Genomic DNA, 24,792 nt, shown 5'->3' with positions numbered 1-24,792 from the left:
TAGCCGGGCCTAGCGGAGCGGCCCGTCCTCTGCGCTTGATTGGCCGAGCCTGGGCAGGCGAAAGGGCCGGCGCGGGCTCCGGGAGCTCCCAGCATCCCTCGGGCGGCAGTGGCGGCGGCGGCTGCGAGGCGGGGCGGTGGAGGACCTTGTGCTGCGGGGCCGACAGCGGTTAGAGGTGTGAGGGCGGCAGGGGATCTGATCGGGAGCCGGGCCGGTGTGGCCGCCGCCGCCACCGCCACCATGCAGGAAATCATCGCCAGCGTGGACCACATCAAGTTCGACTTGGAGATCGCGGTGGAGCAGCAGCTTGGGGCGCAGCCGCTGCCCTTCCCCGGCATGGACAGTGAGCGCGGGGTCGGGGCAGGCGGGCGAAGGGCGCGACCGACTCGGCCCCAGGACCCCCATTCTCTGGTTTCGGGACGCCCTCCCCCTCAGTTCGGGAGCTCCTCCCCCTCGGTCCCGGGACTCCTTTCCCCCAATCCAGGGAACCCCCCTTTTCCCTCATTTGGACTAGGGAGCTCCCCTCTGCCCCGGGGGCTATTTTAAGGCAGTTTTCAGAAGGGCAGGACCACGTCCGGCAGTTCAAATAACTCTTGAATGAAGGCAGGTGTCCTGGGTTGGAAATCCTGCCCTCACTCGCACACACTCCCCAACTACAGGAAAGTACTAAGATATCCCCTTTCCCTACCTCCAGGCCCCCCACTTTGAGCGCCCTCTTCCTGCTTTCATCAAAACTGGGCCGTTGGAGGAGTCTTGCTGAGGGAAGGACCCATCTACCCCTCTCTGTAGAACACCCCAGTGAGACTCTCAAGCTCCATTGTTTTCCTAGGACTCGCACTCCTGGGAGCCCATCCCTCACTGTTTCTCTGGACCCCACCTCTGGGTCATTCATCACACTCAGGCAGCTGCATGAGTTCCCTTCACTGTCCCGCTTCGCGTGGTGGCTCCTGGCTTCCCCCCCACCCCAACTCAGGTGGGACGGGTAACACTTTATTTTTATTTCTTTTGACCGCGACCAGGGATTGAACCCGGGCTACGGCAGTGAAAGCGCCGAGCCCTAATCACTGGACCGCCAGGGAGTTACTTGGAACGTCTAGCACTTTAAAAGAAACCAACAGTGTCCTTAATTTCTCTCTTTTCCAGACATACTTGAAATCTAACGCTATAGCATTAAACCTCAAGAGGGCTCTTAGAGGTCATTGGGTTCAAGCCACAGGTGGGGCAGCTCAGGCCTGGGTGGGGGAGGGGACTTGCCAAAGATGGCTCAGCGCCTGGTGGCTCAGCTCGCCAGGGTTCTTGACCCTTCCACCTGCAGTTCCCCACGCCATCTCCTGTAACTGCCAGAGGACATGGGCCATAGCCCCACATTCTCCCACGTGTCCCAGGGCTGGTCAAGTCTCCCTGCAGCCTCATTCCCCCCAAGTGGCCACACTTCTGATGCACATGTGACCTCTGAGGTGTCCCTCTCACGCTGACACTTCTGTGTGAGAATGCTTATGCTCAAGAGATATAATTCAAACAGCCTTACTTTATACACACTCAGCACTGTCTCCACTGTACACGGCTCATAAGCCACTGCTCGCATTCAGATATGCACTCTTAAACCTACTCGTTGATATGCGTGGTCACTTTGTGCTTTTACGTGTATGTCCACTCACGCGTGGGCTTTTCCTGTGTTGATGGCACTAGCCTGATGGCATGGAACCCCCCGCGCAGGGCGGCTCTTTCTCTCCCTCCCCGCTCCAGCCTGGAAGCACAGATGCTTGAGCCTGTGAGGGCAGGCACAGAGGTGGGGAGCCCACAAACCTGTTCTTAGGGAGGGTCCAGGACATACCTGGCCACAGGTACTGCCTCAGACTTGGTAAGCGCCGTCAACATTCACTGCCTGCCTGAGATCACGGTCAGTGTGTTAGAGGCCAGGGAGGCCACAGCTCTTCTTCCCCCTTCCCTGCACTTCAGTCCCATCTTAATAAGTCCCATCTTAGTTATGCCCTGAAGGCATACTTCTTTATCCTGTCTGCCTAAAACCCGATCCCCAGGACTCTGGACTTCTGGCTTTAGGGAATGAAACGACCTTAACCTCTGAAAAGAATGAAGGCCCAGAAATACTCTTAAATGATACTTTTTTTAATGTAAGACTTCTCGGACTTTTTGAAATGCAAACGAGTGACACCCCTGTGACTCCCATCACTGGAACCTTAAATCTGTCCTAGCAAAAGCTGCCTGCTTCCAAGAAGCCAACGAATCTCTTGCAAGTTAGCAAGGAGAGGCACGTAAGTGGGCTTCAGAGATGGTGTCGGTGGATTTCCCATGATGCTAAAATGCCTGTTGATAGAGAAAACTGTGTGGGAAGGCACGGGCTATTTATTCTGGTGGCCATGGCAGGTGAGTCCCTGGGCTCCTTGGGACAGCCCTGGACCCCACTAACTTCCACTGCGCTCAGCTTTCATTCTCCTGTTCCCCTCACCAGGACCAGCTCCATCTGTGGAAGCAGAAGACTGTACTCCTTTAGTTACTGTGTGTTGGTATTGCATGTTAAGAGCAGTCCTGCTCCTGTGTCTTCAGTTACGCTCTTCCCTCCGGAATAGCTTCTCTGAGGCACCTGCCTCTACTCTGGAGCCAGTTCCTCCTCAGAGCCCCCATCCGCTTCTTTGTGCTTCCTGTGAGATCATTCCCTCCCTCTGCCTCAGGTGAAAGTGCCCCTGAATTAGCCCTCTGGGACGTCTGAGTTGGGAGTAATGAATTTCTGTGATCTTGCAATCCATCCTTCCTTCCCCCATCCACTCCGAACTCCTTGAAAGCATCTTGCTTATAGGAGATTCTCAGAAAGCCCTGAATAATTACTGGTCTCAGTGTGGATGTCTCATTTTGCAGGGAATGACTGAACTGAGCTTTTTCCTTGCTTGGTCAGGCTTAGCATTTTTTTGCCACTCTGTTTCCTGTGCCTTGACCCCTCCGTGGGTTAAAGGCCAGAAGGGTTCCCTCCCCATCTTCACATGTCACCAATAGCAGTTACACATCGCTTTGTTTGACACCTCTTCTCCTCTCTGCAGAGTCGGGGGCTGCTGTCTGCGAATTCTTTTTGAAAGCTGCCTGTGGCAAAGGTAAGAGACCCCTGGCTCCCGACGTTCCCCCTGAGGCGCCCTCCACCGCCCTGTCCCCGGCAGACTCACAGGCTCTCAGGTCCCTGGCTCACCCTGCTTTCTGTGACTCGCGGTGTCCCTAGATGCAACTGTGGTCCAGATAAGCTAGGAACGTGGTGGGGTGTTCTGCCTGAAACCTGGAACACAGGCCTGAATCTGGCTCTGAGTCTGCCTTCTCACCTCACTTTCTCTGCAGCCACGAGCTGACCTGTGACATGGACAGAGGCCCCTAGCCCTGAGGTGTTCAGGAACTTTCTCAAGGTCACAGAGTCAGTGAGTGGCTGAGCCCAGGCCTTTTCTGATTCTACAGTGTACACAAGCTCACGTCCTCTGTGTACTCTCACCAAAAAACTCCACGATAGTGTGTCTCGTGGGGTTCTTGTTCATACTAACCAGGTCCCAACACAGGCAGCGTGAGCCAGACTCTCTGCTGATCCATAAGACGTACTGCTGGGTGGGACCCTACATGCCATGTACAGGTCTGGGCATTTTTCTTCCTGTAGCCAAATTTATTTGGAAACTAAATTTTAATTAGAAGCTTGAATAGGGCGCACAGAATTACAGCACGGGGATGGTTTTAATGGATGATTTGGGCAAGTTGTGGTTCTATAACTCAAGTCATTTACTCTGCCAGGTAGATCAGCCAGGTTGACCTCAGGCTCTCTGGTCGGAACATCATTCCTCTGCTGGGCTCCTGGTCTCATTCCCTTGTCTTCTGCCTTTCTGACCCACCACCTTCTGTTAGTACAGCCATCCTTAACACAGGGCACTACGACTGTTTCTGTGTTAACTAATACAGTAGCCACTAGCTCCGTGTGGCTGTTCAAATTTAATTAAATAAAAAATGCAGTTCCTCAATCACACTAGTCGTATTTCAGTTACTTAGTAGCCATGTGTGGCTGGTGGCCGACACGTTGGACGGCATAGATAGAGAACATTCCTATCATTGCAGAAGGTTCTGTTCAGTGGGGCTGGTCTGGATCTTTCCCAGACACAACCTCATTCTGGTCAGGCCTTCCCAGTAGTCCCTCCAGGTCACCAGTTAGAAATGTGACTTTCCCAGGGTATGGCTCTGTCCTATTTGGGTGATTGATTGCTCAGGTTCTACAGAAGGCAGACCTCCCCCAGTTTGTATACGATGCATTTCTTCAGTTTTGAAGTTGATTTCTTTCTTACTTGTTGGAAGCTAAGTGGGCACTTTTTGGGGTTTGGGGGGTTTTTTGGGGGGGTATAGTTGCTCTACAATGCTGTGTTAGTTTCTGCTGTATGGCGAAGTGAATCAGCTATATGTATATATTTATTCCCTCTTTTTTGGATTTTCTTCCCACTTAGGTCACCACAGAACACTGAGTAGAGTTCCCTGTGCTATACAGTAGGTTCTCATTAGTTATCCGTCTGATACATAGTAGTATATATATGTCAATCCCAATTTCCCAATTCATCCCACATCCCCTTTCCCCCCTTGGTGACCGTAAGTTTATTCTCTACGTCTGTGTCTCTATTTCTGCCTTGCAAACAGGTTCATCTGTACCATTTTTCTAAATTCCCCATATATGCGTTAATATACAGTGTTTGTTTTTCTCTTTCTGACTTGCTTCACTCTGTATGACAGTCTGTAGGTCTATCCACGTCTCTACAAGTGACCCAATTTCGGTCCTTTTTGGGCTGAGTGAGTGGGCACTTCTAACTAGGGGTAGAGCCCACGCGGAGCCCAGGCTTCTGCTGGTGGTCCTCTTTGCCTTCTGTCTTTTAGGGCAGTGTTTCTCAAACCCCAGTCTTTTACGACCCCTACAAATTTTGCCACGACTGTGTATCACCGGAACTCTTCTTTAACTGAATTAAGAAAAACACTCCTCCCTTCCCCCCCACCTCCCTTAGGCTTCTTAAGTTTCCATCTTATGGAATATCTGTGGGATCATGATTTGATGTTTTAGATTTTCCTAAGACACATTAAAATAAATCCATAACTATTGAAACTTAAAATGTGTGCTCACATGCTGCCGAAAATCACACTGCCTTCTGCCAGGGCAGTTGGCCACCTTCCAGGACACGCTGCTTTCAGGGGCTGCCTGGGTCCTCACACCACACCCACCCACCCTGACCCATCTTCCTCGGCAGGGGGCATGTGCCCGTTCCGCCACATCAGCGGCGAGAAGACGGTTGTGTGCAAACACTGGCTGCGGGGGCTGTGCAAGAAGGGGGACCAGTGCGAGTTCCTGCACGAGTACGACATGACCAAGATGCCCGAGTGCTACTTCTACTCGAAGTTCGGTGAGGCGTGTGGCAGGCTCCCAGCACCCAGACCCCCTGGGTAGGGAGCCCCGGGAGGCTCCACCGAGCACCAAGACCTGGGGGATAAGCAGCTACTCAGGCGCCTGTGATGCCTGCCGACCTCAGCTGGCCCTTCAGTTATGGGCAGTTAGGGTTATTCTCTCGTAACCCCTGTGTCTTCCTAGTGCTTCTGTGTTTTGAGTGCTGGCAGGTACTTTGGGAAGTCGAGGCTAACCCGGTCTCACAGGTCTCACGGTGGGTCTCACGGTGGGTGCGGGAACAGGGCAGCTGGCTGGAGGCCTTGTTTCTGCTCCAGTGGACATTCTCCCTTAAATCAGCTGCTTCTTTCAGAGTGGCAGCTGGTTGCCCCCCAGGCTTGAGTCAGTTCCTTCTCTCTGGAAGTGTGATCCTGGGTAGTAGCTTGTCTTTCCTAAATACCCCTTAAGAATAGCTGCTCCGGGGCTGTCTTCTGGTGGCAAAGAACCGTCCTCTTAACCTTGAAAGTGAGATTGCCTTTGTTTCTGCTTAGAGGACACGTGGCCTTAGCTGAACTGAGTGAACTGTGTGGAGAAGCCAGGGTGGTGGGGCTGGCACAGGGCCCGGTGGAGCTGATGTGCTCCGTGATGGAACTAGACTCCCCTGCCTGTGCCCTGGGCGAGGTTGCCCAGGAAGAAGCCCTGTTGGTCAGGATGAGGGTGGGCGCTGGCCCCAGGACTGCCGGCCTCAGGCCCCGGGCAGGAGCCAGCAGGAGGCTGGAAGCCTGCTGCACTCTTTGTGACGGGCCAAGGAACGCTGGGCGTACGGCACGCTTTCAGAGCAGTTGTCAGAGGAGACGTTAATTATTTCAGCAGCCCAACAGGCTTGGCCTGCTGGCTTATTAATGATAGTTGTGGCTTTTTTTGTAGAGGCAACATAAGCTGAGAAGTCAAAGCACAGACAGATAGGAAACAGGACTCAGCTTCCCAGCTCCCCACCCTCTCCGTCCTGCCCACAGCAGCATGGGAACCAGTAGCAGAAGGGGCAGCAGCTTCTCCATGGGAGCCATCTCCCATCTGGCCCCAAAGGCAGGAGCCAGCCCTCCTGAGTGGACTCCCGGGGGCGCCTCTGCAAGCTGGCTTGGGTTACCACCTTCCCTGCTGATGGCCCTGGGCCCCGCTGCCCTCCAGGCCTCTGTGACAATCGGCTGCCTGCACTTCCCCTGCAGAGTCTGTCCTGGTGCAGACTCACTGTCTGCAGCTCCTGGCACTATTCCACAGGTGAGGGTCCCCCTTCTAGGCACCGGAGGGACAGTGGTAAAGAGGACAGACGCCGTCCTTGCCCTGTGGTGCTTTTACTCCAGTGGCCCAGGGGATGAAGCAGCTGATTCACCAGTAGGACAAAGAGGAGAATTCACCATACGTGCTCTAAAAGAGACAAACAGTAATGGGGCCACCTGAGGAGATCTTGAGGCAGTGTGGGCAGGGACAGCCTCCCTGAGGAGGGGAGACCTGGGCTGGGGGCCAAAGGCTAAGAAGAACCCCTGGGAGGCCAGTGTGGCTGGGAAGGGACTGCTCTAGACCCCATAGGGGCTTGTGGGTCTGGAAAGGAGTGTGCTCTGAACAGCAGTGATCAGACTGGCCTTTTGTGTGTAAATGGACTGAAGGCAGTGCAGCTGCCCAGGTCGGCAGTGCCTGTACTTGGCTGAAAGATGCTGGTGGCCAGCTGGGCCCGTTGCTCCTGAGAGGAGCTGTCATAAAGGCTTTATCACATTCTACCGTAGGGACCCAGCTGTGAGTTCCCAAATCTTCCCCACTTTTATCGTAAAAGGTAGAGTCCTCAGGCCTTTCCCCTGTCCCATCAGAGCTCATCAGAGTGGAACGGTAATTTGCTACTGGTCTCAACTGATGCGTTTTCACATCTGGGCCACCTACATTGCCAACACCTCTTTTGGGTGAGGGGTGGAGCCGTGAGTTGTTTGATGAGTGTGTACCCTGTGCCTGCCTCTGTCAGTGTCATTGACCCTCAAGGCAGCACGGACATCTGTGAGGGAAGGACCGTTACAGCCCACGTATGAGTCAGGTTACTGAGGCTCTGAGACACCCTGCCCTGGGTCTCAGGGCTCGCCGGGCCAGGACTGGACACCAGACCCACCTGGCCCTCTTTGCTGTACCGTGGCCCCGGCCACAGGAGAAGCACGGGTAGGTCTGGGTCCAGCTCTCCCAGGTGGACGCATGTCTGGTCTTCCCTGCAGGGGAGTGCAGCAACAAGGAGTGCCCCTTCCTGCACATCGACCCCGAGTCCAAGATCAAGGACTGTCCTTGGTACGACCGTGGCTTCTGCAAGCATGGTAGGTGTCCGGGTGGCTGGGCTGCCTGGTCAGAAGCCAGTCCTCCCTCCCCCTGCCCACATGCCCCTCTGCTTGTCCTGCCTCTTCCTGCAAAACGTGGTGTTAGGCATTGGGGGGGCCAGTGAGTCTTTTTCACACCAAGTCACTTGAGCCTCCCCAGGTTCCCACTGGACCGCATTCTCACCCGTATTTCTGATGAGGAAACTAGTGTTTGAGAGGGTGTGTACCCTGCCCGCTGGCCTACTGAATAAGAGGCAGAGCCAGCACTTGAAGCCCTGTTCTTGCTTTCTGCCCCCAGGCAGCAGTGTGGGCAGAGCTCTGACTGGCAGAAGGGCATGAGGGTATCCCCTGAAGAGGGGACAATCTGAGTGACCCTGGTGCTTGGCTCCACAGGCCCCCTGTGCAGGCATCGGCACACGCGGAGAGTCATCTGTGTGAATTACCTCGTGGGATTCTGCCCGGAGGGGCCCTCGTGTAAATTCATGCAGTGAGTAGCCAGCCCCTGCCCAGGCCCTGCTGCCCCCTGTATCTCCCCTGAGTCCATCGGGGCCTTGGTCACTGGGTAGTGTCAGCACAGGGTCTGGGACAGGGGTGGGAGATGGGGAGGGACCACCACTGCTTCCTGAGCGGGAAGCTCAGGGTAACCTTTACTGTGTCCCAGACCGTCTAGGACTCAGATGAAAGCTCTGGGCCCTGTGCTCCAGAAAAGCTCATGTACATGTGACCTCAGATTAAGAGCCTGTGCCCTGAAGGAAGGGAGCTTCAGTTTCGGGGCCTCCTATATGGAGGTTCATAGAACCCTCACACGTGAAAGGATGTCCCCATTTCACACATGGGGACACTGGGGCTCGGAGCTCAGCCGCTGGCAGGGGGCAGGTGGTAGCTCCCGGTCAAAGGCAGATCTGTGACCTCTGGAGCCCAGTCCTTGCGTGGGAGGGCTCAGCGCTCCTCTCCTGGGTCTTGGTGCACCTCTGTCACTTTCGGTGGTTGTGGGGTGGCACTGGGACCGTAGAGTAGTGTCCCCCCGACACCCTGTGCTGCCTCCATGCTGCTGACACTTGCATGGAAGCAGAGTGTCCTGGTCGCTGCCACGTGGTTGGCAGGTGGCTGGTGCTCCTGACTTGGTCCCACTCCCTAGATGAGAGCCTAGGAGCCTACAGGTGGCCCAGGATTCCTCCGTGTGGGGGGGTGGTGGAGGGCGTGTCCCCCAGACCTCTGCTGTCAGAGGTCTAACACTTGAGGTGCCCCTGCAGGGAAGGGTGTTTGTTGGGAAGGCCTTCTGTGTACAAAGAGCCTCTGGAGAGGCTCTGACAGTACCAGCTGTGTTTCCCTCCTTTCTCTGAGCAGCACACTTGCCCAGGCTCGCAGCTAGGTGTAGGCAAAGTGGGTCTGAGTCCAGGCACGTCAGACCTGTCTTCCGCACCATCCCGAGCACCAGCACCCGCCCTACGTCCAGGTGGCTCGTGCGGCTCTGTGCTTAGCTAGAGGCTGCTTGTGATTTTCCCGGGGCCAGAACTCGAGAACCCTACCAGCCTAGCTCCTCTCTCACCTCCTCTTCTCCTTTTTCCTGTCCCCTTCTGCCGCTGGGTGACCAGCCCTAGATTTGAACTGCCGATGGGAACCACTGAGCAGCCCCCACTGCCGCAGCAGACGCAGCCTCCCGCAAAGGTACCGTGCCCCGGGCCCGCGGTGCTGCCGGGCCTGGCCGCGCCCTGGCCGCAGAACGCTCAGTGCCCCCGCCTCAGTGTGGGGCCTGCCGGAGACCCGGCTGGAGATTGTGGGAGGAGGCGGGAGAGGAGGGGAGTCACCCTGGTTCCTGCTGAAACTTCAGGGAATGGAGCAGTCTGCACCTTCTCTGGGCTGGAGGGCTATCTGCTGGAGCCAGATGCCCACCGGGCTTCTCTTCCCTTCTTGCCTGGCGAGTGCAGGGCGGCGTGGGCGCCACACGTCTGCCATTCTTGCTTGCGGTTCAGACCCTTCTCTCTACAAACGGGACTCCCAGTGGGGCTGGAGAGGAAGTGTGGCTGACTGGTTCTCTGGCCGGTGCCCAACTGCAGGGGGGATGCTGGGAACAGATGGTCGAGGCATCAGCTGGCTCCGGTCTCCTAAGCAAGGGGATCCCACACCCCAGCAGCGGGCTGCTCCCCTCCAGCATGAGGAGAGGGAAATGCCATAAACGAATGGGAATCTGCAGCAGTGACCCCCAACCAAAGGCGCCTTGGGTTTGGTCACAAGATGCGGGCGGGGGCCCAGAGGCAGGCTGGCCAGGTGTCCTAGGCAGGGTCTCAGCGGGCTGAGCAAACTGCCCAGCAATCGTGAAGCCTCACCTCTTACCTGGTTGGACTCTGAGCCCTTTGCCAGAGCCTGCCTGGCCCTCCTCCATGCCAGAGGCCGAGCAGCCAGGAGATGTGGCCACCCTCGCAGCACTGCCTGCCACCTTCAGGAGGATGTGGGATGAACCAAAGAGAACTCCTGTCAGAGCCGGGCATTCCCACGTGTGGATACGGCCATGACAACCTGGGGTTTCCAGCTTAGGGCTCCTGCAATGACGGGGCCACAGCCAGGGACCCACTCAGTCAGTCGGCGGTGGCCTTGCTGTCCAGGCCCCACCCCAGGCACCCCCGTCCGCCTTGCTCATGCGGCTCCCTAGCAGAGGGCCCTCTCAGCCCCTAGACCGCAGGTCAGCGTGTCAGCCGCCGACTGTTTTCTGTGACTGTTGCCCGCCGTGTAGGCTCTAAACACCTGGCTGAACCAAGCGTTCATCCTGACCTGAAGCTAGAACCTCACAAACAAAAGTAAGGCCTGCTCATGCCCTCGCCCTGCCGCCCCAGAGACTGCCTCGTCTCTTTGGTGTTTTGTTTTCTTTTATTTTTCGTTTTTGTGTGTCTGCATGGTGTTTTTCGGGCAGCGGCTCCTGCCACCGTCACCAGACGTTTCTTTTCCACCTACTCTCCTGAGCCGGGCCACCGTGGAAGCCCTTCTTCCTGCTGGTCACGGTCATGCGGGAGAAGTCCCGCCCTCTTTTTTCCTGTCCCCATTGGTAGTCTGCGTGCACGTGTTTTCCGCAGTAAAACCGTGTTGTATAACTCTTTCCAGCAAAGTAACAATCCGCCATTACAAAGGTCGTCCTCCTTGATCCAGTTAACGAGTCAGAACTCTTCTCCCAACCAGCAGAGAGCCCCGCAGGTCATCGGGGTCATGCAGAGTCAAAACAGCAGCGCAGGCAACCGGGGACCCCGGCCGCTGGAGCAGGTCACCTGTTACAAGGTGAGTCCTGGGGCCGGGGGTGTGGCCGGGGGTCTTCACAGTCAGTGGCTATTCCCTCATTCCCCAGAGAGTTAGCTGATTTTGAAAAATGAAGACATCTTTGTTTTTGCTGATTGAAAGAGTAAAACTGGGCCACTCCAGTGAGCTAGAGACCATGCTACTTCCATCCACGACACACTAAGGCCAGGTGAACAATTAAACACACGCTGTTGAATGAAAGGATTGTGCTTGCAAGAAAGGGATGGGAACCTTCCAGAGGCCGGGAACGAAGTGGGAGCACGAATCCAAGGAACAGAGTGAGCCCTGAAGCCTCTGGGTGTCCTCATATCCCAGGTGGGCACACCCAAAGGAAAGGGACAGAAGCTTTAGGCCCGTGTGGGGAGGAAATGGAGTAGAACCTCCACCCCCACCCACTCACAAAACGGGACGTTCAGGGAAAGGGTAAACTTTTTAAAAACTTACTGGAAAACTTGTCCATCTCACGCTCGGCTCAGGATGCAAAGGGGGGTGGGGAGAAAAGCCCTTCTGAGTTTGTCGTCACTGGCAGGCCCTTCCTTGAGTCTGGGCCTGTGTTCACAGCCTTGGTGAGGGCCAAATAGCCACAGACTGAGTTTTCTAATCTAAAACAGCCCCGGATGGGTGAGCCCCTGGCACCCGACTTTGAGAAATTTATTCTCAACCCAGGCCACACAGAATTCCCACAACTAAGGTTCCCCAGAATGAGCTCATAATAAAAATGGTAGAAGGAAACAAGCACCACCGTCAGCAGAAACCACCAACAGAACTAGACTCACAAAGATTTCAGATGTGGAGATTATTAGATGAAATACAGAATCAGTACATGCTTTCTGTAAAAACTTTTAGATGATACAGAAGTGTTTAGCGTACAGAGTGTTGCCCTTTATTCCCACCACTTTCCTAAAAGAGCCACTTTTACTCAGCTGTTCTGTTCTCATGTTTTGTTTTCAATACCCCTTTGCACTCCACAACTCCTACAGGGGACTCCACTCAGGAGTGCTCTTCTAAACTTTTATTCACACAAGCACAAGGACAACATATATTTTAATATAAATAGGGCCCTAGTATGTACAGTGTTCTGTAATTCCTTTTTCCTTATAACATATTCTGGATCTCTCTGTGTTGGTATAAGTAACTCTAATGTATTTCAGTGGCTACATAATTTTACCAGTTCTCTGTTGGTAAACAGTTCTCCGCCGGTAAACTATTAAGTTATAGTTTTTGCTGCTAAAAATAGTGCTGAATCTGACAGACATTTGTGAGCTCTTGTCTGGTGTCTGGAGCATCCGTGCCTACAAGTAGAAGGGCAAAGTCAAAAAGCATATGCCTGTGTTGTTCCTAGAACTTGCCTTTGGGAAGAGCTGAGCCACTGGTCACTTCCCACAGCCATCAGACACTCATTGAGCACCTGCTCTGTCGGCTCTGCGCAGAAACCCACTGCTGTCACTCCTTCCCGGGAGGGGTCTGTGTTCTGAGGGAGTGGAAGGCAGGTGCCCAGACACCAAAGTTAAAAGTGCCCACGCATGTAGGGAAGGCCTCCCAGAGATGGCTGAGCCTGAGCCCTAACAGGTGAGGAGAGTATGGAAGGGGGGGCTGTGGAAGAAGGTGAGGGGAGACCAGACAGTTCTCAAGTACAGTGAGGAGACTTGGGTGTCCTGAGTCAGCTGAGCTGTCCTGCCTCCTCCAGGACTTGTCGGCAGGGCCTCTGAAGCAAGCTCTCCTGAGTCCTGGAACCTTAGAAAGATGGGGCTGGGGGTAGGGGACGAACCTAACCACCTCTTCCTACCACGGGCACAATTGATATTAAAGCCATCTCAGGGGAACCCTGATTCCCCAGGACCAGCCGCAGAGGCCAGTGGACAGGCCAAGGGCAGCACGCGGGGCCGCGGAGTCCCTCCCTCTGGTTGTCACACCTGCCAAAGGTCCAGCTGGCAGCTACACAGGCCACTTGTCCACACGAGTTACACCTACAGATCAGAAAGACTTGAAAACATGGGGACTGTGCAGTCGGGGGAATAGAACAGGCCAAAGCCCCGAGTTCCAGACCAAGGAAGCAAGGACTGGGAGGGCCCTGCGTGGGTTAGCGCGGGTTGGGTGCCCCGACGTGTCTCCCGACCCCTTGTTCAGTGCTCGAGGCTGCCACTTCCTTATAATTCCCTTCTGCTTTCTGAGGAGTAACAAGAACGAATGAGGAGAAGCTAAGGAAGGATATGGATAATCAGCCGGGACAAGTCAGGGTCCTGCTAGATTTTTTGAAGTGATTCTACCGGGTCTCTTCCCCCAAGTCTAATCATTGTCCCGTCTCTCTGATCCTGTGACCCAAACCTGGCCCAGGGGTAGCGTAGGCAAAAGTATGCACGAGCCAGGAGGGAAAGATCTTTGGGTGCAGCCCACCCTCTGTCCACGCAGTGAATCCCTGAGTTGGGGGAGGAGCCTGGTGGCTTCTGTTGTGTTGCCGCCTCCCCTGTCTCAGGGGAGTCCCAGAACTGTGCCTTAGAGGTAAGTGACTGGCCAGCCATGCAGAGGGGCTTGGTCCCTGGAGAGGCGGGAGAGCTGTGGTGCCACGGGCTTCTCTTCACCCCGCCCCCCACCACAAGAGTCCGCCGTGGCCTGCGTGCTCCCTTCCACCTGCTGAGCTGCTGGCTGCGGTTTCTGTGCCACTCTACCTCTGGAGCTCCCTTTCCCTCATGTTTGAATGAAAATCTGTGCCGCTGAGAATTTCAGAGTCCCTGCTCCCTGCTCCCAACCTGGAATTTAGCGGGTGCTGCCTTAGTTGAAAATTGCATTTGAAACAATGTGTTTTTTTTGTTTCCTCCTTCCCTTCCTGCTGTTTGCAGTGTGGTGAAAAAGGACACTACGCCAACAGATGCACCAAAGGGCACTTGGCCTTTCTCAGTGGACAGTGACAGCAGCTGGAGCCAGCTCAGAGCAGCCCGAGGGGCCCCGTTATTGGGGACCACTCTGGGCCATCTTTGGGAGTGTGCATTCAACTGTTTGATGCTGGTACAACTCTGGCTGGAGCTGGCAGGCAGGCATACTGGGTTTTATTCTGAGGGGCTACATCTGTCAGTTTCCCTATCATTTTGCTGTAATCTTTTTTTTTTAAGGGGGACATGTGCTCCAGTTCGGTCCCTCAAGTTGGGATCATGTTTGTCTAGGCATCAAGGCCTCCCATCTGGGACTCTGCACACCACCCTCTGGGGAGGGAGGACGTTGTGGGGAAGGGCTTGTGCGCAGCAGTTCTGTGAGGAAGGTGGCCCTTCCCCTCAGGGCCTCCTTAAACACCAGGGGCTGCTGGATCATTTAAAGCTGTGGCCAAGTCACACCTGCTTCCGCCCTGTCCTGCTGATCAGAGGCCGTGCCTATCCATGTGATTTGAACGAGACAGCCCTTCAGAGCAAGCAAGTGTGGAGTTGCCTCTGCCGGTCCCGCTCCAGGGTGGCAGCAGTTGAGAGGACCATGTAGGGCTCTTGAGTGTGATGGCCTTTTTCCTCTGGGTTTATTTTCTCGGGGCACTTGCTCAACAGTGTTTAAGGTATACCTTAAGCTGGGGCTGCAGACACCCTTGAAATAGACGATGCAGTCCATCTGTGCACCTACCTCCTGCCCCATCAAGCATCTGCACCGTCAGACACCTTTGGCCTAGAGGAGAGGACCCTGCCTCTGAGCCTGGAAATATGAAACTGGCACCTGCAACCTGCTGGACAAGTGGGCCTATTCAAGTTCAATTACAAGAACAATTTTTATGAAGTTGATTAAAGCTTGTTTTTTAAGCTCTGTCTCATTACTTCGGGGACTCCATGCTGAGAGGATTCTTGCTACTGGCTGCATTAGCTGCCTGGCATGAAGCTTTGACATTGGTGCTCGCTTTTCCGCTTTTGGTGAATGTGTCTCACGACCGGAAGTGATGCTGTCAGAGGAAGAAAAGGCCTTTGTACTGGCAGCCTGTACAGTCTGGAAGCCTGGCCTTTGGGCCAGCCACCTGGCAGATGTCCTTTATTTCTGATGTTGAATACTTGTTCCTTCAAATTCACATCTTGCAGGAGATAATTAGCCACAGCATCTCACCCTATACTCCATGAAGTATATATGCTTATCGCACACCCCCTAATAAGAAACTGATTCTGACCTTAATTATCACATTACTGAAGGCCTTCGTGAAGGATAAAGAGGGTGCTGGATACAGCAGTTGAGAGCTCCTATCAGGGCCTGTGCTTTCCCTTCCCGCCTCCATCATCCCATTGAGCTTCCTGCAAGTGAAGCTTACTTACTAGGACCAGGGGGTCCCACACATCCCAATTCCCTGATACCCCAATACCCCAGGATGGTGCAGAAAGATGGGGAAGGGGAGGGCATTTTTAGAAACGAGGGTTTCTGCTTTATATTGTGAAAGTGTCAGCTGACAAAAGGCCAAAAATGAGGCACAGAGCAGGAAAACACCTCGGCACTGTTGGCGGAGGCTCTAGGTGACCCCCCAGCACACTGGGACGAGATCTTGAAGCTCCACGGTTCAAAGCCCTGGGCTGTCTAGGAGCTGCAGAATGACCCCACCCCACCTTGTGCAACAGGAGCTCCTATAGGGCAGGGAAATGGCTGAACCAGTGAGGCAGTCCGCGTACCAGTCACCTTTTATTGGGTGTTAATTCTCCACTAGGATATAAAAGGATTCAGGGGTGCCAGGCAAAGGTCATGGTCAGGAATGCAGAGTGCGCCCTCTTCAGTGGTACTTGCGTAGCCGCTCGTGTTCTGAAGTTAGAAAGGCAAAATGGTAAGTTTCTTCACAGGTGGGGGTGAAGCCATCCTGAGAATTCCTTTCAGGAGATGACCCAGAACCTACTTGTGGAATTTACAGCTAATCTGCCACCTGGCCAGCCTCTTCCTTCCCTGAGGGAACACCCACTCAGAAAAACAGCACCCAAGCGCCCACCCTTCAGGGCCAGCACTGCTCTGGATGCCACAGAGTGGCAGATGGCTTGACACTGGCAGAAACAGCCCATGAAGCCCACTCAGCGGCCACCAGACATCTCCCACCAGACCAACTCCTCTCATGTCTCAGCACCAGGAACAGCCACGCTTTTCCAGAGCACCACACAGACACTGGACTGTAGCACTCAACCTATTTCCCTCTTCACACTGGCTGCTAGGAAGATAAAGCCAAGTTTTCCACCAACCTTTGGCAGAGCCTGCAGTGGCTGATAGAATGCTGCCTAAGTACTACCTTTACCCCAGCTTCATCTTATTTTTCCTGTCTTTCTCTTTGCCACAATTTTTGCATTTAAAATATGCTATATTCTGAAAAGTCCCTCCAAGTCATCAGCTTGTCTGCAGGGTGATGGACTTAATAAGGTTGAAAGTGAACCAATACCACCCTGTCATGGGAAACCCCACTGAAGGCAAACCAACCCAGAAGAGACTCACTGAGTTCCTTGTAAGAACGGCAGTAGTTGAAAAGCACGTAAGCTGCAAGCACCATAGAAAGCCCAGCGATGCTCCCTTTCTTCACGTTGATGTACTTGTTGTAATACCGGTAGTAACCTGCAAAGCGGAGAGGAGGCCACTCCTCTGAGGGCACATTCTACACGTTCTAATAGGAGAGGGCAAAGCTGAGGAAAGGCCTGGGGGCAGGAAGAAACAGTACACAAAAGACAGCCACAGGGTAGCCAGAATTATATAGAGAAAAACATCAAGACGGGGGCCCCTGAGGAGGCTGGCAACCACACAGGCTCCCAAAGGATGATGACATGATGACACAGGACTGCTCTGCACTTTAAAATGCACAGACCTGAAGGATAGACCATTTCAAATACTCATCTTGAAAGTTCTGCCTGGCAGGGAGATGAGCATTATAGACTCATGTCCCCTGTGCTTCCAACTCATTTTCCTCTTAAGTCTTATGACATTTCTTTAAGACAGAGGTACTGGTACCGATTCCAAGCAATAGAAAACATTTCCTTGTCTGAAATATCTCAGAGCCAGCCTTTGATAGGACCGATCAAACATGGAAATTCGAGGGCTAACAATCTCGCTCTGTCCTTCTCTACGTAACTTACTGGTCTGAGACAAGGCTTGTACTGGCCAAAGTAATTCAGGGCAAAGAAAGACCTGTTTGCCCTGAAGACGCAGAGATGTGCTTTTATTTACACATGCCCTTAAGGCTCTGACCTCTTTGAAATGCTCCAGCAATGCCTTTAGGGGTGAAATCCCGCATCAGTATCCAGCTTGGCAGCTCCCCTAGTTTGACTTCCAGGAGCTTCTTGTCCTTCAGCGGTACTGAAAAGGAAGTGCAAAAAAACACACACTGGAAGGTCTCCCAATAACACAAACAGCAACCTTCTGTGTCACTTATTTCAACCATTCAATAAAGGTGCATTCAGTAACATTACTAAATAGAGGCTGCATATGAGCAATATTATAAATAAACGTGTCACACCAGATATACTATTTTAAGCCAGAGTCTATATAATGGCAGAACAGGCTTTTGAATAAAAGCTTGCTGGGAATAACTATGTAAAAAGAGAACTAAGGGCCATGAGGAAGAGGTAAAGCAGAGGACAGATGCCTTTATAAGTAGGAGTGGGGGAGACAGAGAAGCTGGGCACATCTTGGCCAAAGGCACACAGCATGCAGGCCATGGAGGCAGGGTTCCACCTTAGGTCTGGCTCTCATGCTCCTGAAGCCAATCTGATTTCTACCTCAAGCATCCTACCTCAGACCACAGATGTCAAATGACAGTAAAAAACACTCTAAAGACCCAACAGGCCCCAGATCATTTTCCAATGAGAATCTGGGACAGGAACGGCTCCTGGTTGAGGCCATACTGTATTCATCTCTGGGCTTAAGAGTAACATAGGAAGGGGGCCAGGGAGGGGTTGGCCCTGTGAATATCCAGATGCTCTTAAGGAGAGAATCTTTCTTCCCCTGTCCTCTTCCAAAAGATCAACTTTAAAAAGCTGTTTGGGGACTTCCCTGGTGGTCCAGTGGCTAAGACTCTGTGCTCCAAATGCAGGGGGCCCAGGTTCAATCCCTGGTCAGGCAACTAGATCCCGTATGCTGCAACTAAGATCCCGCATGCTGGGACTCAGGCTCCTTAAGGACCATCCTCAAGAGTCCACTGAGGGGAATCCCACAGGTCTCTTGACGTCTCCCAACTCTTATCAAGGACAAGGGCCTTCAGGCTTAATGGCAGCTTCTACTCTGCTACAGGCTGTCTGGAGAATGAGACACATGGCCTTAATGGACCAGAATGACTGCTTGTCAAGAGGTCACAAGTGACAGGTGGAGGCACACCTGGTTTTAGGGTCATGGTTCAGGTGGCCTGTCCCCAACAAACTGGTCCCAACCTTCCATCTAGACTTATCCAAACACATGGAGCACCTACTGTGTGCTAGGCAGCCTGCTAAGCACTGTGGGTACAGCACTGACTGCAGATGACAGCCTTGTGCTCAGAAGCCAGCATTCCATCGAGAAAGGCAGCCATCTCAAATCCACTCATCCTCCTGGGTTCACCACACTTCAGCCAAACCCTTTTCTGTTTCTCAGATGCAACAGGAGTATTTTCACCTGAGGGCCTTTGTATCTGCAGTGCCCCTGGATCATCACAGGGCTATCTCAACTTAACCGTCATCTCCTAGAAGGCCTCCTGCCTTGCCCGCCTTATCTCAAGCACCAGCACTTCCTTCCTATGTAACCTCTGAGCTCCAGTTTCCTCCTCTGTGAAATGGCTTATTCCAAGGTTTGAAGGAGAATCTATGTAAAAGCATTTGGAACATGCTCAGAACTGTAAGCTATTATTATTACTGTTGAAATCTCTTTAAGGTCCATGTGAAACATCCAAGAAAAAAAAAGGGAGGTGGCAGAGAAAGAAATGGCAAATAACTGAACTTTAGGACATTTATAGGGCTTCAGGGATTAACTGCACCCTTTAGTTCTTTTATGAACAGAAACTGTGATTAGTTTGGTAATACTTTTGAAATGTGAAATAGTCTCAAATGAATTTCAGGAATGTTCCAAATCAGGAATATTGAGTGTCAATGATATTGAGCTCAACATCAAACAATAATGTCATCTGAGAATGACCTATACCCTACTCTGTCACCTTGCCTGTGTTATTTCAAGAAAAGTTTAACAAGTACACATCTTACATCCCAGTTTTGTTATCACTTGCATTAGTAGGCTTTTAGTCCAAGAATTACTATACCACGTCTCTTGAGTAAGAACATGGTGGCTACCTTTGCTACACTCTCAAAGTCTTCTTGCATGCAGGGAGGAGTACAAACATGTCATTCTAATACCAACTGGCTTTAAATATGGCAATGTGGTAGGGAGGGGACGATGAAGGGACAGATGGAACTAGAATGGCAGAATGCTGCTAACTGTTGATGCTCTGTAACGAATACAAAGCATTCATTACATTATTCTGTTTTCTTTGTATTTGAAGTCTTCCATAATAAAAAGGTTGAAAATGCTTTTAAAAATAGAACTATGTTGGGACTTCCCTGGTGGCCCAGTGGTTGAGAATCCGCCTGCCAATGCAGGGGACACGGGTTCAAGCCCTGGTCAGGGAAGATCCCACATGCCGTGCAGCAACAAAGTCTGTGAGCCACAACTACTGAGCCTGCGTGCCACAACTGCTGGAACCCACGAGCCACAACTGCTGAAGCCCACGTGCCACAACCGCTGAAGCCCGCATGCCTAGAGCCCGTGCTCCACAATGGGAGAGGCCACCGTAATGAGAAGCCCGCGCACCACAACGAAGAGTAGCCCCCGCTCGCCACAACTAGAGAAAGCCCGCAAGCAGCAACAAAGACCCAATGCAGCCAAAAATAAATAAATAATTTTGAAAATAGAACTATGTTGGGGAAATGTGCAAGAGAAACATAGAATTTTAAAAATATTTTCAACTGGTATAAGGCTGGTGACTCAAAAAAAAAAGTATTTAGGTCACTGCTAGGCCCAGTGAAGCTATTTTTTCACATTCACACAAACTATGAAAACATATTCTCATTCTCATATTCAGGGGCTGACACAGTGCCTTGGCACATCACAGGAGAAAAAAGCCAACAATTTATTTTTCTTCATATTTATATCTCTGTACTATGAAGAAAACAGCATTTCCATAACCAAAACTAAGAAATTTATAAGCACAGAAAAAAAAATCACATTAGCCTTAAGGAGAGCCAAGTACAGCACCATCACAAAATTCCAAGAGACCATCAGATTCATCAGAGATGCATCTACACTTATTCCGAAGTTTCTCTTTTAGTGGAAGGCAAAGGCCTTAGTCCTTGGCAGCCATACTGAAACCCTCCCCCAACACTCCTCTGCAGCGGCTGGTTCACACCAGTAGAGCATATGCTGATGAACAGAGCAGACTCTACCATGGAGTATTCTGGATTTACTGCCACTTTGAAGCTGTGTGCCCTTGGGCAAGATACTGCTCTGTTTCCTCCTTTGTAAAATAAGGGTAAGAATAGTACCCACCTTAGCTCTAGGTACTATGTAAATAGGAATTATTATCTGTCTTTCTGCTTATGAGCTATCTAAAGGTGGGAGGGAGTTCCCCACACACAGTTCCTGTTTATGACAGATTTTCAGTGAAGGCTGAGAAAGGACCACAGGTTCTTGGCAGGGCAAGTGACTACTTGGCTTGATTTTATGACTTCAAGAAGCATACTGTCCACCTATATGGAGAGACATGGAAATGCCAAGTGTCTTCTGGGTGCTAAATCCAACTCTGGGGTTGGCCAGAGCAAAGAGTTTTAGGTTTTGCAGGCCACACAAGGTCTCTAACATAGTCTTTTTTTAACAAATTTTTATTTTTTATTTTTTTTATTTTTATGTTTTTGGGCTGCGCCGTGCAGCATACGGGATCTTAGTTCCCCGACCAGGGATCGAACCCGTGCCCTCTGCGGTGGAGTCTTAACCACTGGACCGCCAAGGAAGTCCCTTAACAAATTTTTTAAAAAACAGAAACTATTCTTAGCTCACAGCATACAAAAACAGGCCACATGAAATCCAGCCCATTGGCCATACTTTGTCAACCCTGATCTCATCTATCACTGTTAATTGGTATTTCCATCGCTTTATTTGCTAATGGACTAGTGGCGTTATGCTCTGGCAACAGACACCATCTGAAAGATCATCAGTACTTGGACTCCAGTTCCTTCACCTGCGTGATGCTGAATGGGCCAGGTGTGACATGACCTTACCCAAAGGTCACGCAGGGAAAGCTGGACGACTAGCATTCAACTGTGGGTCAGGCAGTGTTACAAGCACCTTACATATACTAAGTTGTTTAACCCTTAGTTCATAGCACTCTCCATCTCCACTACAACCCTCTGCTTAAATAAGATACCAAGTCTCAATGCTTCCTTTTCACATGTTGTCTGTTTAAACAACATAACCACCCTGGATAAATATTCTCATGCCCGTTTTAACAGATGGGAAAAAAGCATCACTCTCATATTTTTTGATCCCCTTTTCATTTCTCCGGGCTGAAAATAAGAATATAGAAACTGGGGTAAGACACACATAGATTAGTCAAAATTCTGCCACTGTCACGCTGTGTGACAGCAGGCAAGCCACACCACATCTCTAACCGTTATTTTCCTCATCTTTAAAATGGGATCAACGTTCCCAGCACTGATCCTGACAAGGCTACGGTGAGGATGCAGGGCTAAAACATGGTGGCTTCCGTATTTAAAAAAAAAAAAAACCAGTGTGGACGGTCCGATTTATACATGCATGTCATCGTAAAGCCTGCTGGTCATAAGGTCACCCTTGTGATTAAAGCTCAGGTTACACGAGGCCCCAGAAACCTAGGTTTGAATCCCAGCTCAGCCCACTCACTACTAGTGACCTTGAATAGGTCACTTCACCTCTCTAACGCTATTCAACATATATATACATGCGTCAAACTCGACGTGGTGTCAGGCACCATCCTAGGCATTAGCTCCTCTTGGAACTTAATCTGAGCTTCGAATTTGAGCGGAGGGCTCAGGTGCAAAACAAGCGCCTGGGTTGCGGCAGGGCTGAGCAGCTATTCCTCAGCGGGGAGAGGAGGGGTGGCCCGAGACAGCGCATTCTCAAGACCCGAGGCGCCTCGCCGAGCTGCCGTCGCTCTACCCGCCACAGCCGAGTGGCGCGGACCCTGGGCAGGCGGGAGGCGCGGCGGGGCGAGCTAAGAAGGGTTGGACGGCGTGGGGCCCTGGGCAAAGGGCCCGGCGCGGCGAAGGTCCTGAGCGAAGGGCAGGCGGCTCCGGCACTCGGTCCCTCCCCTCCAAGTGCGGCTCTGAGCACTGAACCCCGAACCCCGACTCCTGCCTTTAACCTGGTAGCCCTAAACCGATCCGGAAACTTACCGATTGACGCCATCTTGAAGTCCTGGCTGTCCGGTCCTCCGGGCCGCGCGAGGACTGCTGGGTAGGGAGCATGCGCCCTGGGGGCCGGGAGCAGAGGCTCATGGGAAGCAGGTCGCGACTGGTACGAGGCTGGGACTTCAGGTGCGCCGTGGGGTGAAGGGCGAAGAAACTGGAGGGCAAAGCACCGCGACCCCGCAGTTGGGAACCTGGGGGTGGTGAAGGAGTGGGAGTGGAAGTGGTAGGACTCAACCTGGGCTCCCAGTTCTGGGAGGAAAGAGACTGGAAAGGACACCCCCCCCCCCCCAAAAAATAATAATAAAAGGGAGGTGAGGAAAGAGCATCCTAGCTTTCTTATTTTGTCGTGTTAAATTTGTTGTGAAAGAGGACAGGAGCATCTTAAGACCCTTCCTCCCAACTGTGCTTGATGGGAGATTAAAGGAATCCCCAATCAGCAGGAAAAGCCGGTGTCCAGGCTTAGGCTCCAAATAGGTTTGATTCAGGAGTATCTAACGTGTCCAGGCTCTGGCGCTACGCTTTAAGGACAGAAATAAGCAAGACCCTAGGGTACATAGCTCCAGCTCTTCTTTCTGCCACTTCTTTTCCGGGCACAATGATGCCTCAACACCATTTTGTATTTTTTCTGGAAAGGCCACAATAAACATTCTTGGTTAAGCAATTCTGAGTTGGGCAAGATGCTTTGATACCCTGAATCTCAGTTTTCTCCTCTGTAAAATAGGAATGTAATGCTTACCTTGCTGTAGGAGTTAAATGAAACAATGTATGTCAAAATAAAGGAATAAGAACTGAGGAGAGGGGACTTCCCTGGTTGCGCAGTGGTTGAGAGTCCACCTGCCGATGCAGGGGACACGGGTTCAATCCCTGGTTCGGGAAGATCCCACATGCCATGGAGCAACTAAGCCCGCGAGCCACAACTACTGAGCCTGTGTGCCACAACTAATGAAGCCCATGTGCCTAGAGCCCATGCTCCGACCCACCGTGATGAGAAGCCCAGGCACCACAACGAAGAGTAGCCCCCGATCTCTGCAACTAGAGAAAGCCCCCACACAGCAACGAAGACCCAACGTAGCCAAAGATAAATAAATAAATAAATAAATAAATAAGATCTGAGTGGATAGTAGGAATTGGACCAGTGAACTGATGGCTTCCTCAGGAAAGTGACTTGGTGGGGAGTTAATTATCAAACTCACTTTTTATCAGTCACTTACTTATTCACTAAATACACATTGCTGTGTACTGGGCACTAGAGACACAGAAATCAATCAGACATGGTCTCTGCATTCTAGGATCCCTGGTATTGTGCAGGAGACAGGTGTGTAGACAGGTGAGAGCACAGCAGTAGATCTATGTATGCACAGCAGGGGGCCATGGACTCCTTAATGAGGGGTAGGTATATTGTATCACAATAAAATAAATAAAAATAATACAAAGTGATGGTTGAGATGAGAAATGGAGAGGCAAGCAAGGGTCAGAACACAAAATGCTGTGCATGCTACGTGAAGAGTGGAGTTTTTACTGAGGGAAACAAGGAGGCAGTGAGGGTTTACGAAAGACAGTGGCATGATCAGATTTACATTTACTAGAATGATAACCAGGCTGCCAGGTTTAGAATAGTCCCTCCAAATCCCAGGGACTTAAAAAAAATTGTTTTGCAGGTTATTTTTTACCCTAACTGCCTATCACAGGTAGTCAAGGGACTCTATTCGTTGTACTCACTCAGGGATTCAGGCTGGTGAGCAGCCCCCATCTCAATCACCTGGCTCAAGGGTAGAGACTCAGCCGACCTGTCAACACCCAGGCCTGGGGGCTCACCGGTACTTCCGTGCACACTCATAGGCCGGAATTGTCATGTGGCTCACCCGCCCAAGGAGCTCGGAAGTAAAAATCCACCTAGGGCTCCAAAGAAGAGAAAGTGAGAGCTATTTGGGAAATGGCCGTGACCTCTCCGTTAGGTCTGATGGTGATGAGTGGAGAAAAAGAAAGCTGAGAAGGATAGGGAGAGCCAGCGGAAGAAAGGCAGTGGTTGTAAATAGGGTGGCAAAGGCTGGTGGGGGTGTGGAGTGAGCCCTGTGGGTGTGGGTGAGGTGGCAGGCAGAGGGAGCAGATAGGCTTGTTTACAGAAGGGAAGTGGTGGAGAGCAGTGGACAAACGCATTCAGGAGGCGGATCCTTGGGGCTTGGGCACGGACTGGTTTTGATAGGTGGTCGTGGGAAGGGGTCAAGGACACTCAGTTTTCTGGCCTGGGAGAAGATGGGTGGGTAGGGTAGGACCATCTCTGAGATGGGAGCAACTAGACCAGCGTTGTCCATACAGCGTTCTGTGGTGGTGGAAATGGTCTGTGTCTGCAGTGTACAATTGAATACCCACCAGCAACATCTGGCTTTTGAGT

At 52.0% G+C, this 24,792-nt stretch overlaps 2 protein-coding genes across 6 annotated transcripts; one reads left to right on the top strand and one right to left on the bottom strand.

The window, feature by feature from the left end:
• Window positions 1-117: 117 nt before the first annotated feature.
• CPSF4 (cleavage and polyadenylation specific factor 4) lies at window positions 118-15,504 on the top strand. 5 transcript variants are annotated; one of them, XM_060032411.1, is made up of 8 exons: window positions 118-343; window positions 3,054-3,104; window positions 5,262-5,414; window positions 7,645-7,740; window positions 8,134-8,227; window positions 9,336-9,408; window positions 10,915-11,007; window positions 13,863-14,080. In XM_060032411.1, the coding sequence occupies exons 1-8, from the start codon at window positions 241-243 to the stop codon at window positions 13,929-13,931; spliced, it is 732 nt and encodes a 243-aa protein (XP_059888394.1). In that variant the 5' UTR covers window positions 118-240; the 3' UTR covers window positions 13,932-14,080. The 5 variants fall into 5 exon arrangements, with proteins under 5 accessions (XP_059888394.1, XP_059888393.1, XP_059888392.1 ...); XM_060032410.1 differs by having other exon boundaries at window positions 10,912-11,007; XM_060032409.1 differs by having other exon boundaries at window positions 10,837-11,007.
• Window positions 15,505-15,641: 137 nt separating this feature from the next.
• Window positions 15,642-22,458, bottom strand: ATP5MF (ATP synthase membrane subunit f). The gene is made up of 4 exons (XM_060032415.1): window positions 22,386-22,458; window positions 17,188-17,295; window positions 16,444-16,560; window positions 15,642-15,771 (listed from the first exon to the last, which is right to left on the bottom strand). Exons 1-4 carry the CDS (start codon window positions 22,396-22,398, stop codon window positions 15,743-15,745), a joined length of 267 nt encoding a protein of 88 aa, XP_059888398.1. The 5' UTR covers window positions 22,399-22,458; the 3' UTR covers window positions 15,642-15,742.
• Between the last annotated feature and the right edge of the window lie 2,334 nt (window positions 22,459-24,792).

This window comes from Delphinus delphis, chromosome 15, assembly GCF_949987515.2.
Source record: "Delphinus delphis chromosome 15, mDelDel1.2, whole genome shotgun sequence".
NCBI lineage: Eukaryota > Metazoa > Chordata > Mammalia > Artiodactyla > Delphinidae > Delphinus > Delphinus delphis.
This window is presented reverse-complemented; position numbering and strand designations above follow the sequence as displayed.